This window comes from Tetranychus urticae, chromosome 2, assembly GCF_039701765.1.
Source record: "Tetranychus urticae isolate SD_2017Ah chromosome 2, NJAU_TeUrti_SD_1.0, whole genome shotgun sequence".
Taxonomy (NCBI): domain Eukaryota; kingdom Metazoa; phylum Arthropoda; class Arachnida; order Trombidiformes; family Tetranychidae; genus Tetranychus; species Tetranychus urticae.
The window spans coordinates 17,301,414-17,316,353 of NC_142959.1; the positions used below are offsets into that span (position 1 = coordinate 17,301,414).

The 14,940-nt window shown below is 33.7% G+C and overlaps 3 protein-coding genes and 2 pseudogenes across 5 annotated transcripts; 3 read left to right on the plus strand and 2 right to left on the minus strand.

Moving 5' to 3' along the window:
• Window positions 1–450: 450 nt before the first annotated feature.
• Nrg (Neuroglian) lies at window positions 451–6,936 on the plus strand. Its single transcript, XM_015934295.3, has 4 exons — window positions 451–3,801; window positions 4,444–4,608; window positions 4,749–4,959; window positions 5,883–6,936. Exons 1-4 carry the CDS (start codon window positions 612–614, stop codon window positions 6,082–6,084), a joined length of 3,768 nt encoding a protein of 1,255 aa, XP_015789781.2. The 5' UTR covers window positions 451–611; the 3' UTR covers window positions 6,085–6,936.
• A 17-nt stretch (window positions 6,937–6,953) lies between these two features.
• LOC107366672 (ras-related protein Rab-32) lies at window positions 6,954–9,673 on the plus strand. Of its 2 annotated transcripts, none has more exons than XM_025161807.2 (6): window positions 6,954–7,235; window positions 7,771–7,893; window positions 8,535–8,660; window positions 8,731–8,991; window positions 9,080–9,223; window positions 9,299–9,673. In XM_025161807.2, exons 2-6 carry the CDS (start codon window positions 7,855–7,857, stop codon window positions 9,410–9,412), a joined length of 684 nt encoding a protein of 227 aa, XP_025017575.1. In that variant the 5' UTR covers window positions 6,954–7,235; window positions 7,771–7,854; the 3' UTR covers window positions 9,413–9,673. The 2 variants fall into 2 exon arrangements, with proteins under 2 accessions (XP_025017575.1, XP_015789782.1); XM_015934296.3 differs by lacking the exon at window positions 6,954–7,235 and adding an exon at window positions 7,347–7,541.
• A 708-nt stretch (window positions 9,674–10,381) lies between these two features.
• Window positions 10,382–11,445, minus strand: LOC149094032 (eukaryotic translation initiation factor 3 subunit G pseudogene; annotated as a pseudogene). The gene has a single exon (XR_016198883.1). The product of XR_016198883.1 is annotated as a eukaryotic translation initiation factor 3 subunit G pseudogene (transcript).
• A 417-nt stretch (window positions 11,446–11,862) lies between these two features.
• Window positions 11,863–14,334, plus strand: LOC149094033 (small RNA 2'-O-methyltransferase-like; annotated as a pseudogene).
• Window positions 12,993–14,036, minus strand: LOC107366607 (eukaryotic translation initiation factor 3 subunit G). The gene has a single exon (XM_015934227.3). The coding sequence runs from the start codon at window positions 13,899–13,901 to the stop codon at window positions 13,071–13,073; it is 831 nt and encodes a 276-aa protein (XP_015789713.2). The 5' UTR covers window positions 13,902–14,036; the 3' UTR covers window positions 12,993–13,070.
• Window positions 14,335–14,940: the final 606 nt, after the last annotated feature.

The window sequence follows — 14,940 nt, forward strand, 5'->3', positions numbered from 1 at the left end:
AATTTGATTAACATAAAACTGGAACATGAACATTTTGGTTATACAAAAATAAACAGTTTATCTGTATTGTGCTTTATCATTCAACAGGAAATGATTAACTTATCAACAGTTTCTTGATCCTGATCAACATAAATCATTCAATAGTTGACTTTGATAATGAAAAAGCGTATAGAAAAAAAATAATGGATTCAAATGGTGAGAAGAAGATTTAATTTGTTTTCATTGAATGAATCACTTAAGGGGCTTGTCAAGATTAATGGTTATTTCATTTCAATGAGAAACCATCTGCAGTTAAACTATTTTAATACCAATAGATGGAGACTGTCACGATTAGAGAACAATTGTTTTCTATTTACCTATGGTTACGTCAGATGGCGTCGGCTTATTGACTTAACTTTTGAGGTTTTGTTGGGATGATTGGGTGGAGTCGGTTCAACAAAAGATTATTTCAAAACCAAAGTTGTTTTCCGTCAAACTGCTGTACTTTTTTCCTTTCTTTCTCTCTCTCTTGTTTAAAATGTGATGTTGTGTGTTGGGTTGATGATTCATCTTTAGTTTTGAAAATTTTCAAATTTCAATTTTTTTTATCAATTTTATTTTTTAGTTCTAAAATGAATTTAATCTTTAATCGTGCCATAATTTCATGGAGTTTCATATTATTGACTTTTGTTTGTGTTACCTTTTCACTGAGTACGGAACCTCCATCCATTACCAAACAACCCAAGCATCAACAGCTTTTCCAGGTGGCTTCTCCAGCAGATGAGGCTGTTAAACCATTTGCCCTTGAGTGTGAGGCCACTGGTAATCCTGAACCTAAATATAGTTGGATCAAAAATGGTGTTAAGTTTGATCCAGTGGCTTATGATAAAAGGATAAGTCAAACTTCGAAACGAGGTAGTCTTACCTTTTCTCAGCCCGACAGTTTAGATGAAGGGTTGTATCAATGTTTTGCTGAAAATATTCATGGAACTGCAGTGTCTAATGCAGTTTTTCTTCGTAAATCAGAGTTAGCATCTTTTCCGGAAACAGATCCGGAGGTGAAAAATGTTATTGAAGGGGAACCTTTAACAATTGACTGTAACCCACCTACAGGTTATCCTAAACCAACCATCTATTGGATGGTTCAATCAAGAACCGGTGCTTTATATACCATTAATAGTTCACGTTTAACAGTAGATCCTGATGGTAAGTTACATTTCTCCAATGTTACACAAGATGATCAATTACATGACAATGGTGCCTATACATGCAGTGCAACATCACATTTTCGTAGTGAATATAAATTCGGTCGTAAAGTTTATCTTAGAGTAACATCCTCTGGCAGCTCTGGCCTTTCAAGCCATCCACCAAAACTTCAGTATACTTCTCCACCCAGTGTTACAGCCTTAAGAGGTCAAAATCTAGAATTACATTGCATTTATGGAGGGACACCCTTACCAGATGTAGTTTGGCGTAAAAATAATTCACCTCTTAGTGGTAACCGTTACAATTTTATAAATCATGGAAAAACACTTTCAATTACAAAAGTGGATTTTCAAGATGAAGATACTTACGTTTGTTCAGCAAGTAACGGAGTCGGACAGGTGATGACTCATTCAACTCGAGTGCAAGTATTGGCAGCTCCCTATTGGAAGAAAGTTCCAAACAATACAGTTGCAGCTGAAGGTGAAACAGTCACATTTTCATGTGAAGCAAGTGGCATACCTGAACCAAAGCTTCAGTGGCTAATCAATGGTAAACCATTAGATACGTCACCGGCCAATAATCGACGAAAGTTAAAGGGAACAACTTTAACTATCGAAAATCTCATCAAAACAGATACCGCCGTGTTCCAGTGTAACGCATCAAATATTCATGGTTATGCGTTTAAAAATTTCTACCTCAATGTTCTAGCCCTTCCTCCGAGAATCATTGAAAAACCCGCCGAAGTTATTAAAGCAGTAGCTACTCATACAGCTATCTTAAGATGTCGAGTTTTTGGGGCTCCTAAGCCTGAGGTCCGATGGTTACGTGATGGCATTGAGTTAACTGGAGGTGATTATGATATTTTGGACGAAGGAGACTTGAAAATTAAAGATCTCAAGTATGACTATGCTGGTAAATATGTGTGTCATGCGGTCAATAAGCTAGGAGAAGCTAAAGCTGAAGGCTTTCTAGAAGTAAAATCTAAAACTGAGATCATCAATCCACCAGAAGATATCGAAGTGGCTGCTGGTAAAGTTGCCGTTTTTCGTTGTGCTGCTCGTGCAGACTCCTCCCTAGACCTTCAAATTGTTTGGTCATTCGCTGGTCGTGACATCGATTTTGAACAAAATCAACGAATGGTAAAATCTGCCGACAATTCTTTAAGCATTTTGAAAACAAGAGAACTTGATTCGGGTGAATACACTTGCACAGCTAAAACTGAGCTTGACTCGGTATCTGCCAAAGCAACTTTAATTGTTCAAGATGTTCCTAATGCACCTCAAATTGTGGCTGTTGAATGTGGTAAGTCAACTGCTAGAATTGAATGGAAACCAATGGGAGACAATAGAGCTCAAATCCTTCAATACATCATTCAGTACAATACAAGTTTCACACCAAATGTTTGGGATGATCACTATAGTCACGTTCCAGCTCCAGATACTATTTTCCAAGTTTCAATTTCTCCTTGGGCCAACTATACGTTCCGAGTAATTGCTGTTAACAAAATTGGTAAAAGTATTGCTTCAAAACATTCAGAAATGTGTACCACCGAAGAAGATATACCTCATAATAATCCTAAAAATGTCAAAGGATGGGGTTCTGCACCTGACAATATGATTATTTCATGGACTCCTATGGAACAGATTGAACATAATGCTCCTGGATTTTATTATAAAGTTTATTGGAAACGAGAAGAATCAACTCTTGGCGGTTTCGAGTCAGTCATAATAAACGATTGGAGACAGAGTAGTTTTAAGGTGAATAATACTCCTACATATAAGCCGTATCGAATAAAAGTTGAAGCACACAATTCCCGAGGTCAAGCACACACAGTTGCACCAGAAGTTATTGGATACTCGGGAGAAGCTAAACCGTCCAAAAGACCTGAAAATTTCCACTTTATTCGAACCTATGACTGGCAAACAGCTGAATTTGCTTGGGACCCTGTTCCAGAAGATAGTATTAATGGTCGCTTTGAAGGTTATAAAATATTTATTTGGAATGAGCGTGATGGTCTGGAAAAGATGAGAGAAGTTAAAGTTAACTCAAATGTAACTCGAGCCAAGATCAACATTCTCAAACCAAATACTCTTAATAAAGCCCAAGTCATGGCTTTTAATACTATGTACTCTGGTCCTGGATCTGATATTGTGTCAGTCAAAACTGAAGAAGGTCCACCTGGTCCTGTAACAAATTTTGACGCCATTCCAATGGGTAAAAGTGCTCTTTATCTTATTTGGAATCAACCAGAAGAGCTTAATGGCGAACTGAAAGGTTATAAAATATCATATCGAGAGGTTATCGGAACAGAATTAGGTGATGTAATCACAAGAGATCCAATAACAAATTTAATGTACCTTAAATACAAATTGGCGGGTTTAAAACCTGCAACCAAATATCGTATCAGCATCAGAGCTTTCACTAATGGAGGTGAAGGTGAAGAATATTATATCGAAGAAAATACAATTGGAAATGAAAGTTCAACCATTCCTGATGAGCCCGATTTTGATTATAGAATCGAAGAAAAAGATGGGACCGCCGTCCGTGTCATCTGGGTCCCACCATTGCGCTCTGGAAAACCTGGCAGCTCCTTTTATGTACAATATCGAAAAGAAGGTAAGCAAAACAGAAAACTACTTTAACAAGAAAAAACTTATAAAAAGAGAAAAAGAGATTAAGATGCTGATGTAGGCAGCTTTTTTCCTCTCTATCTTTATTTTCCTATCCAATCTTGTACCTCTAAGTCTTTTTTTACTCTTCAAAATATCTAATTTTACCATAGTGATGACTCATCACCTGAGCAAGGCACAATCGATTAGAAATTAGGATAATTGTTGAGTTTCTTTTGACTGTATTTAAGTTGATAATTGTTTGCTAATATGAGCTAATCTGGAGATTGTTCTCATCTTTCAAAATTATGCGATTTCTCTTAATTTCTCAATCGATTGTGCCTTGTCTTAATGGTGGCTATGAAAAATTTTCAACAATATATGAAACCATTATTAGGTTAAACATATTTATTTTTTCTTGTTTTTTCTGTGTGAGTGGGTGAAACCATGGATTGAAAACTAATAGACATAAAAGGAAAATTAAAGCTGACTCGAGCAACTATAATATTCTTATTAGTGATGATTGATGTTATTGTTCACTTCCCTTTTTATGTATCATACTCATCATTAGACTTACATGGATAATTTTTATAATTTTTATCTAATTGACAACCTTTTTCTTTTTGTTTATTTATTTAATTACTCTCAGGTGAAGCAACTTATAAAAGTACTCCTAAAGAAGTCGACAAGGAGTATATTTACCTGGAAGGATTAGATCCTAACTATAATTATGAAGTTCGTGTTGTATCCGTTGATGGAGAACACCAAACAGCAAGTCGAGTGAAACCAGTTTCCCTCTCTGATGAAGTACCATGTAAGAAAATAAACAAATATAAAAACATGACATAACTTGACATGTTATCAAACAGTTATTAACACAGATAAACTAATCTTCTTCTCTTTTCTTCCTTTCCTCTAATTTTCCTCTTTTTTTTATCATTTTCCGTTTTCAAGTGGGTTTTAACAGCTATGACAACCGTCTAAGTGATGTTGACTGGCTCATTGGTATGCTTTGTGCAATTGCCTTGGTCATTGTTTTGACCGTTGTAGTATGTATTGTTAAACGTAACCGAGGCGCAAAATACTCTGTCCATGAAAAAGAAGCCAAAAAGGGTCGCGAATTAGATTATGGCGATCACGGTGGTTTCAACGAATATTCAAAACCGTAAGTTTTTCCTTCTCCTTATCTAACATTGTTTAATCAAGGTTTCCAATACAAACATAGTAACTTTTAGCTTTTCCCTCGTAATATTAATAACTGTAATTACACCACTTATAACTGTTAATCTAATAATCAATACAATTAAACTCAAGGTTTAGTCTGGTTGACAAAAAGACTAAATCTCAACTACTGTAGATTCAACCAGAAAAAAACAGCAACAAATTTAAATGCACCTTGGGAAAATATCACTTCCTTTGGTACTTTTATCCATATTGACCTGTCTTGGTCAGACCATAGTCAAACTTTAAAAATGAAACATTTGCTGTTTATTTTTTTTCACAAACTAGACAAACCTGAGCTGGCATTGAGCTAAGTTAAGCTAATAGTCTCTAGTTTCCGTATGACGCTTCCTTTCCATAGGAAGCTTTATGCTAAAAAACATCTGTCTTTTTGAAGCGTACATTTCCTAACCATAGCCAATAAATCCAATAGTCAAATCATAAAGTAATTATTATTTATTACGTCAAGATTAGCTACGAAAAGTTTAGTTAGTTTAATTAATGTGTTATATTAGCTATTTGTTTAATGAGTAATTTATTTGTTATTTTTTGATTCGTGTATTACACTTTTTACACTCAACAAGCCTTGCAACAGCCTCAAGCAAGGTATTGACAGATGGCTTCCTCGTCTTAAACTTTTAAGTGAAACAGATTTAAACGGAAGCGGTGTGTTATAAGAAGGCTAAGAAGAAAAGATGGACTGAGGTCAATCTGGCTCGTGGTTTGGTCTGCTTTTTATTATATATTGTTTCACCTTTCACCTTTCATCATTTTTTTCAACAAAAGCTTTTAAAATCACATGTTCAACAAAGAATTGTTAATAATTTTGTTTTTTTCTTCTCTTCTCTTCTCTTTATCCATTTTTAGGTCTAATGCCCATTTAGTTAGCCGAGCCTCTTTAAACAGCAGCTCCAAGCTGAACGAAGCTGAAGACACCGATTCAATGACTGATTTCGGTGAAGACGAAAGCTCCAAGTTCGAGGAAGAAGGATCTTTCATCGGAATTTACGGAGCTAAATCAAAAACCTCACAAGTCCAATCTCCAACTGGAGTGGCAACTTTTGTTTAGTTTTCATGTTGATATTAGACTTTTTATTTATAAAGCTACTTATGACTGGTCAAAACATCACACTGCTTTTTCATCATAACACCTATATAGTTCATCAGTTGACTGATAGCTCATCAACGAAGCTTGAAGTAATAATCATGAAGATAATCAGAAGTGGTAACTTGTGCACAAAGTGCCTGATTTTGATTCCAAACGAAAAGAAATTACGACAACAAACCAACAAACAACAAAACTTTGATTTCCATTGCCTAATTAATTATCATTTTATACTTTCGGCATGATTCATTAAAGTCTAATTACTAATCAACAGTTATCATTAATAGCCTTATTAGCTTAATATTTCATATCAATCATGATTTCTCACTTTCTAATCTCATTTGGATTCTTATTATTTATTTTCATTTTGTTATCGTTCGTTTAGGACAAAAAAATACCAAAAGACTTCAAAAAGCAAGTTAATAACTTTTTTCTTTTTCCTTTTTCTTTTGTGTTCTCCCCTCTTCATAACAATTGTAATTCATTGGGGTTAATTGCATTTTGCAAACCAAAATGTCACAAAATATTCACAATTAACTGATTTTCAACATTCCAATAAGCAAAGTCATCATCAGAGGATCTTCTGTTTTTTTTGTGTTCATCGACCAAAAATTTAATACAACTGCAAAGACAAGCAAAACTTATATTATGCTGATTTTGACTACAAAAATGAAAAAATGTCGACTTTGATCAACTATGTACGATGTATATTATGCACAGACTATAATCAAATTTGAACCTTTCCCGTTCAATGTATGTAATTAAATTGAATCTCATGAAAGAAAAAAAAATTAATAAAAATTTGGACCAATTTAACCTTTTGAATTGATCATTGAAACCTCACTGGTACAGATAGACCCATTTGAACCCAACACAGATTGAAACACAAGGAAATGCAACAAAAGCCAAACTGTTTAATCGAACGGCTAACACTCAATAATCAACTGATTGGATGGTCAACAGGATGAACTAAAATTACTCAAATGTGTTGTATCAAAGCATTTCATTTGAGTGTAAAATGGTAAAATTTGAGTTCGACTGTACTTGAGCTGAACACAAACAAAACAAGTTACTCCTCGACTCCAACTAAACTGGCTAAACAACTTAGAGAAAAGGTAATCTCGTTATCTCCGTCTTTCCAAGTGACCTTCTCTCTCTCTTTCCCTGTCTTTCTATCTCTCTTTCTTTGGCCATCAAGAAACTAGAGAAACTATTCTTAAAACTAAAATATTAGACAGAGAAGAAGAAAGTTACGCCTTTTGTCTCTCACTACTTCTGTCTTCTGCTCTTCTCCCTTTTTGTTAACTCTGATTATCAACTTGTTGACCTGACTAGACCAATGAACTTAATTGCTAACTAACTTTCATTATTACCATTTTCAGTTCAAACCTCAGATCAACATCATATTCATATTGATTTAGGTAAATCTCAATTAAAACTCATTCACTTGACACCATTACAATGAGCTTACCGTTTACATAGACTTAATCTTGTGATTTTGACTCTTGAAAAATCACAAGCAAAACGTGTTTGTGATTTACTTGTCTTCAACTGATTGTTGTTTTATTTTTTATTTCAATTTCAATTTAATCAACTGATATTATCTTCCAGATATTAAAATATTTTTCCTTTATCTTCGTTATTCAATAGTGAAATGATAACTTTTATGTGCCTAAGGATTAAGTTTAATTATTGATTTGCAACCTGATCATCAACAAAACATATTTTTACGTTATGGCAAACCAACGTAACAATCTCAACAGTGTTTCTCAAGTAAGTTGCCATTTACAATCAGCTAATCAAACTCAACAAGATTCAATGTTTTCTTGTTGACAATCTCAACTATCAAATCTAATTTTCCCTTTTCATGATCACAATTAACAATGTTTTGTGTCAGCTCTTGGTGAAGAGTCGTTTGTTATTTTCAAAACTTTGAACCAAACCTGCAAAGCCAATTTCAACGGACAATTTTCATAGCCATTAGTGGTTCAAATTTCCATCTTTAACTTGAGAATATTTTTACACCAAAGGTTCAAAGATACCCTTCAATCTGAGTCAGATAAAGGACAGATTAGGGAAGGCTTAGCATTAGCAATCATTTGAAAGTTTTCAGTTACATTTCACTCTCGATTAACTTTTATTACATTTGTTTATCAAAAAAATAATCCACTTTCATATTTTGTCTGAAATTGTGATCACATTTTATGTTCAACAATCATGTTTATCATTTTTATTGAAATAAGGTTAAGATAATAGACAAGGAAAAGTTCAAAATATTCAATACACTTCTGAATTGGTAACAATCTGTGAAGAAGATTAATTGTTTGAAATGGCTTTTGTTTACACTCTTCATTATATTCAATTGTTGCCAGTTTATTAATCACTTTCCATTGTTTTTCTCATCCAATTTACAGAACTGTGAATCTGAGTCAAAGGAATATCTTTTCAAAATTCTGGTTATTGGTGATTTAGCAACTGGTAAAACAAGCTTCATCCGTCGATATGTTCATCATTTATTCAACAGTCATTACAGAGCAACGGTAAGATGATAACATTACATGGTTAACTTTTTATAATTGACTTTGACTGATTATAATTTCTCATTACTAGATTGGTGTTGATTTTGCGCTTAAAGTTGTTCAATGGGATCCAAGTACATTGATAAGATTACAATTATGGGATATTGCTGGTCAAGAAAGGTTCGGAAGTATGACCAGAGTCTATTATAAAGATGCAGTTGGTGCCTTAATTTGTTTCGATGCCTCAAAATCGCAATCTTTTGAAGCTGTTAAGAAATGGAAGGAAGATTTAGATACTAAAGTTACAATGCCAGATGGATCTCCAATTCCTGCAGTTTTAGTTGCCAATAAGGTAAATCAACAACAGCCATTTAACTCTCAATAACTCTTTAACTGGTGAAAATTCATGATAAATTTCATTTTTTCATTCAATCTATTAGTGCGATTTACCTAAGCATGAAAATTTTAGTGATCCTTCATTTTTGGACGATTTTTGTCAAAATAATGGCTTTGTTGGTTGGTATTTTACTAGTGCCAAGGATAACATAAATATCGAAGAAACAGCTTCCCTATTGATTTCAGAGGTAAATCTTTATTTTATAAACCTGATTTTTAATTTAATTTATGCTAATTATACTTTTGATTTTAATTTTACACAGGTTTTAGGAAAGGTACGATGTTCTGGTAAACAAGACATGGACAATGATTGTTTATCAATTGATGGCGTTTCTTATATTGACAATAAAAAAGCTCATTGTGCTTGCCGTATTTGAACTTCATCGTGGTGAATGTGGCCCGATCTCATTAATAGTTATCGAAAGAATCGAGATAATCAAGAGTCAAAGCTTCCAATTAATTATGGCACCTTCATTTTTTTTGCTTGCTGCCTTTTTCATTAAATTTTTACTTTAGATTACACAATTAGACTTCAGCAATCTGTATATTGTCTTATGTTTCTGATTATTTTCAGCTAACTTACATTGCAATGATATTTGTTTTGTTTTTGAAACTATAAACATACCGAGCTTCACTTACATGTATTTTTCAATTTCTGATACGCGAAAATATTTATTTTAATTTGTGGCGAGTAGGCTAACAAGTAGTTAAGATACGTAGATACGACATACGAGTAAATCCAAGTGTGCATATTATTTTACAGGTTAAAGCATGAATTGCTTACCAAAAATGATTTCCTTCAAGTCTCCAAACATTCCAAATTCCTGATGAATATGATTGTAAAATGACTAGTTTGGTCAGAATGATTGTTATGACTCGCTCAGTTCAAAGATAGAGACAAGAATGGTAATTAGTACTGTTTCATATAAGCAATATCATCGAAGACTCGCCTCAGAGATGACTATCATTGGATTTGTACTGGATGAAATGTAGCTGCAAGCAGGTGAATATGTGCTTTCTAAAAGTATAACTATGAATTAAGAAAATTTCAACTTGCTTTTATCAATAAACGAACTCAAATACTTATTGTTCCTTCTACTCAATTTTATATTGCCATAGTTGTTTGAATTTTTTTGAACATTTGTCTCAAATCTTGGACCATTGGATGAATTTAAACGAAAAAATTCAATTAGCTGTGCGAATCAAACATTTTGAAAGTCTTCTGTGGGTGAACCAACTTTACTCTCTTCCATATGCTCAATCACTTCAATATGCGTTATAGCATCAAACTTAAATTACCTACTTTTGATCGACTACTTGTACTTCAACATCATTTTGAGCAACAGTTTTGTATTCATAAAATAGTAATTTTATTCAAATAAGTTAATTTATTTGATTCAATTTGTCAGATACAGGATTTTTATAATCATCATCAGATTATTATTATCAATTATTTGATGGCTTTGCCCATTCTACATTTAAAATTAGATTAGCATAACCAAATCCATTTACATGTTTGATTGCCTTAGCAGCATCTTCCTTTCTATCAAAACTAACGAACGCGAATCCTTTAGATTGTCCCGTGTACTTGTCTTTAGCCAAAAAGATTCGTACTATTTTTCCGAAAGGAGCGAATAAATCTTTGATGTCGCCATCTTGAATTTCTTCAGGTAAGTTGGTGACTCTGATAGTGTTGGCTTCATCTTTTGATTTATTGGTGAGCAGGAAATCACCACGTTTGTTTCCACCTTCACGGAGACCAGGAGGAATGTATTTTCCACCAATCTTCTTTTCATCTTTTTCTGCTAAACTAGATTCAGCACCTTCCTTGTCTCTGTTCTCAAACTTGTCTTTGTATGGACATTTAAGGGTCCAATGGTCCATTTCACAATATCGGCAGCGGACTACATTCTTGTTCAAAAGATTTAGTTCATCTTTTTCAATGTCTTCATCTTTATTTGTGATAAATTGGATGAAGACATCCTCACAGCAGACGGTGTTTGCTGGGTTAGGTCCAGGTGGATCTTCCGAAGCTAAACCAAATTTAGACCATTTTTTTCTTTTGGAGATATCTTTGGACACCGTTATCCGGCCAATTTTGAAATAACTTTTAATTTTATATTTTTTACCGTCTTCATACTTGAATGAAGTTATAATTTTGACGTTGCCATCAATTTTTGTTGTGGTTTCAGGTAAAGCTTCTTCACTACCATATTCATCATCTTCACCATCCTCGTCAGCCCATGAGGTGATAACCTTGTTCTCCGACGGCATTTCGAATGTAAATTAACTATCACTAAATTAAATCATTAAAAAATCAATTTAAATAGATGAAAACACAATTCAAAAATGGAAAAATCAACAACACGATGTAAATTGAAATTCAAGCTGTAATTACACTTTGGCATGATTAACGCCATCTATGATGATAGCTACATTTTCTTGAAAAGGCGCGTAAAGTGAATCTCAAATTAGCTTAGAGCCATAACTTGTATTGAACACAGTGAAGAGAGTAAAGTTGATCAACTAGCCAATTGTATTTTCGGTATCTATAAGCCCGAATTAAGACCATAACAACACCAAATTTTGAGTTCAATGTGGTTTTTGGTAACAAGGAACTGACTTTTCGTCACTATGATCACAAATTTGAATGGACGCGATCTCAGTTTGCCGAATGGTGCGAAAAAGTCTTATCCAGATTTTGTTTATTAAATTACAGGTGTTGGTTTACCTACAGAAGACTTTCCTTATGTTGGACTCGCATCTCAAATTGCTTTTGTCGCTTAAATTCGCCTAGTGATTTAATCTTCAATGGTCTACATTATATTAAGTTGTTTTATTAGTATTAACTGGGTTTTCCTGTTAATTCACCGAAGACTTGTCAACTTTATCCGAATTACTACTGTATTCATTGTTCATAAAAATTGTTGATTCAAAATTGTAAATCAAAATGGCTGTTGAAGTACCAGTAGTGGACCAGAAGGAAATAGCTTTGGAAAGCACTCCAACCATTTTTACTCCACCACTTTATTTACAACGTTATGATGCAGTGGTCAAAGCAATTGCGAATCACCCAACACCTATCAAGTCTGTTGCTGATCTAGGCTGTGCAGAAGGTAATCTTTTGAGGTTTGTCAAAACAATAAAACATGTTGAGAAAATAATCGCCGTTGACAGGGACAGATTTGTTTTGGAATATGCTAATCGGAGGATTGAACCAGTTGCCTGTGATTATGTTCTTGGTCGAGAGTTCAAGCTAGATATATTTATTTACGGAGGTGATATTTGTAAACCTGATCCTCGATTAATTGGTTTAGATGCTATAACTTGTGTTTGAATGAATTTTTGTTTGAATCTTGTACCATTATACGAATTTAAGCGAAAAAATGCAATTTGAGATGCGAATCCAACTTTTGGAAAGTCTTCGGTTGATAAATCAACACCTGTAATTTCATAAACAAAAACTGGATAAGATTTAACTACTTTTTGGCTCCATTCGGCAAACTGAGATCGCGTCCATTCAAATTTGTGAGCATAGTGACGAAAAGTCAGTTCCTTGTTATCGCATTTAACAAATCGCAAATTACATTTAACGCAAAATTTGTTGTTGTTATGGCCACCAATTAATCGAGGGTCAGGTTTACAAATATCACCTTTGTAAATACCATATATCTAGCTGGCACTCTCGATCGGGAACATAATATCAGGCAACAAGTCCAATGCTCCGATTTGCATAATTCAGCACAAATCTGTTCATGTCAACGGCATGATATAGTTACCAATTTTGGCTTATAGATACCGAAAATACAATTGGCTAGTTGATCAACTTTACTCTCTTCCATATGTTCAATCAATTCAATACGCGTTAGGGCATCAAATCAAAACTATCTCCTTTTGATCGACTACTGGTGCTTCAACATCATTTTGAGCAACAGTTTTGTATTCATAAAATAGTAATTTTGTTCAAATAACTCAATTTATTTTATTCAATTTTTCAGATACAGGACTTTTATCATCATCATAAGATTATTATCATCAATTATTTGATGGCTTTGCCCATTCTACATTTAAAATTAGATTAGCATAACCAAAACCATTCACATGTTTGATTGCCTTAGCAGCATCTTCCTTTCTATCAAAACTAACGAACGCGAATCCTTTAGATTGTCCCGTGTACTTGTCTTTAGCCAAAAAGATTCGTACTATTTTTCCGAAAGGAGCGAATAAATCTTTGATGTCGCCATCTTGAATTTCTTCAGGTAAGTTGGTGACTCTGATAGTGTTGGCTTCATCTTTTGATTTATTGGTGAGCAGGAAATCACCACGTTTGTTTCCACCTTCACGGAGACCAGGAGGAATGTATTTTCCACCAGTTTTTTTATCATCATCTTTCATTGCTAAACTAGATTCAGCACCTTCCTTGTCTCTGTTCTCAAACTTGTCTTTGTATGGACATTTAAGGGTCCAATGGTCCATTTCACAGTAACGACATCTTACCACATTCTTGTTCAGAAGATTTATTTCATCTTTTTCAGGATCTTCATCTTTATTTGTTATGAATTGCATGAAGACATCTTCACAACAGACGGTGTTTGCTGGGTTAGGTCCAGGTGGATCTTCCGATGCTAATCCAAATTTTTGCCATTTCTTTCTTTTTGATATATCTTTTGATACCTTTACACGTTCAATTTTAAAATAACTTTTAATTTTATATTTTTTACCGTCTTCATACTTAAATGAAGTTATAATTTTGACGTTGCCATCAATTTTTATTGTGGTTTCAGGTAAAGCTTCTTCACTACCATATTCATCATCTTCACCATCCTCGTCAGCCCATGAGGTGATAACCTTGTTCTCTGAAGGCATTTCGAAGGTGTATTAAACAATAAACGAAAACAATTTAAATAGATAAATCACAATTCAAAAATAAAAAATAATAGAAATACGACATGAAATTCGAGGCTTGAATTTCAAAATGCAATTACAATTTTGCATGATTAACTCCATCTATAATGATGATACCATTTTCTTGAAAAGGCGCGTAAAGTGAATCTCAAATTAGCTTAGAGCCATAACTTGTATTGAACACAGTGAAGAGAGTAAAGTTGATCAACTAGCCAATTGTATTTTCGGTATCTACAAGCCCGAATTAAGACCATAACAACACCAAATTTTGAGTTCAACGTGGTTTTTGGTAACAAGGAATTGACTTTTCGTCACTATGATCACAAATTTGAATGGACGCGATCTCAGTTTGCCGAATGGTGCGAAAAGGTCTTATCCAGATTTTGTTTATTAAATTACAGGTGTTGGTTTATCAACCGAAGACTTTCCAAATGTTGAGTTCGCATCTCAAATTGCATTTTTCGATTAAATTCGTCTAATGGTTTGATGGTTAATGGTCTACATTTAGTTATTTCTGATTATGTCTTATTTTTGAATGTTACTGCTATATTGCTGTTCCAAAAAATTGATTTACAATCTAATATTTTACAATATCCGTTTACATTAATCAAGCAAACAGTTTCTTAAATGATGTCAGGATAAAAAACATATTTTGCTCTATGTTTTCATTTTGTTTCTAAGCAATGGAATATCTGTCTGATTCTCCAATCTTTTGATTGTTTGAGCGGCCAGTGTTAGATCCTTTGTCCTAGATGCATTCATATTTGTTACAAGCGTTTCAATGAGTAGCCATGTCATTCCTTGCCAAAACAGCATTTCAACGGTTAATCAATTGAATCAGTTCACAATTCATTTCAATATATTTTTATCATCTAATATATACACAATTTGTTCAATACTTTAGCATCGATACACAATCTATCGTTATATCTATCATGGTTTTGCAAGTTTTATAAAAAAACTTTTCCTTGGAGAGTGAATCATCCATTGCGATTCATCA

Bases quoted from the DNA above. Each gene is read 5' to 3' on its own strand.
- Nrg (XM_015934295.3), top strand. From the start codon at position 612: ATGAATTTAATCTTTAATCGTGCCATAATTTCATGGAGTTTCATATTA. The intron at 3,802-4,443 runs GTAAGCAAAACA...AATTACTCTCAG, and splicing joins TGTACAATATCGAAAAGAAG to GTGAAGCAACTTATAAAAGT. The intron at 4,609-4,748 runs GTAAGAAAATAA...TCCGTTTTCAAG, and splicing joins CCTCTCTGATGAAGTACCAT to TGGGTTTTAACAGCTATGAC.
- LOC107366672 (XM_025161807.2), top strand. From the start codon at position 7,855: ATGGCAAACCAACGTAACAATCTCAACAGTGTTTCTCAA. The intron at 7,894-8,534 runs GTAAGTTGCCAT...TCCAATTTACAG, and splicing joins ATCTCAACAGTGTTTCTCAA to AACTGTGAATCTGAGTCAAA. The intron at 8,992-9,079 runs GTAAATCAACAA...TCAATCTATTAG, and splicing joins CAGTTTTAGTTGCCAATAAG to TGCGATTTACCTAAGCATGA.
- LOC107366607 (XM_015934227.3), bottom strand. From the start codon at position 13,901: ATGCCTTCAGAGAACAAGGTTATCACCTCATGGGCTGACGAGGATGGT.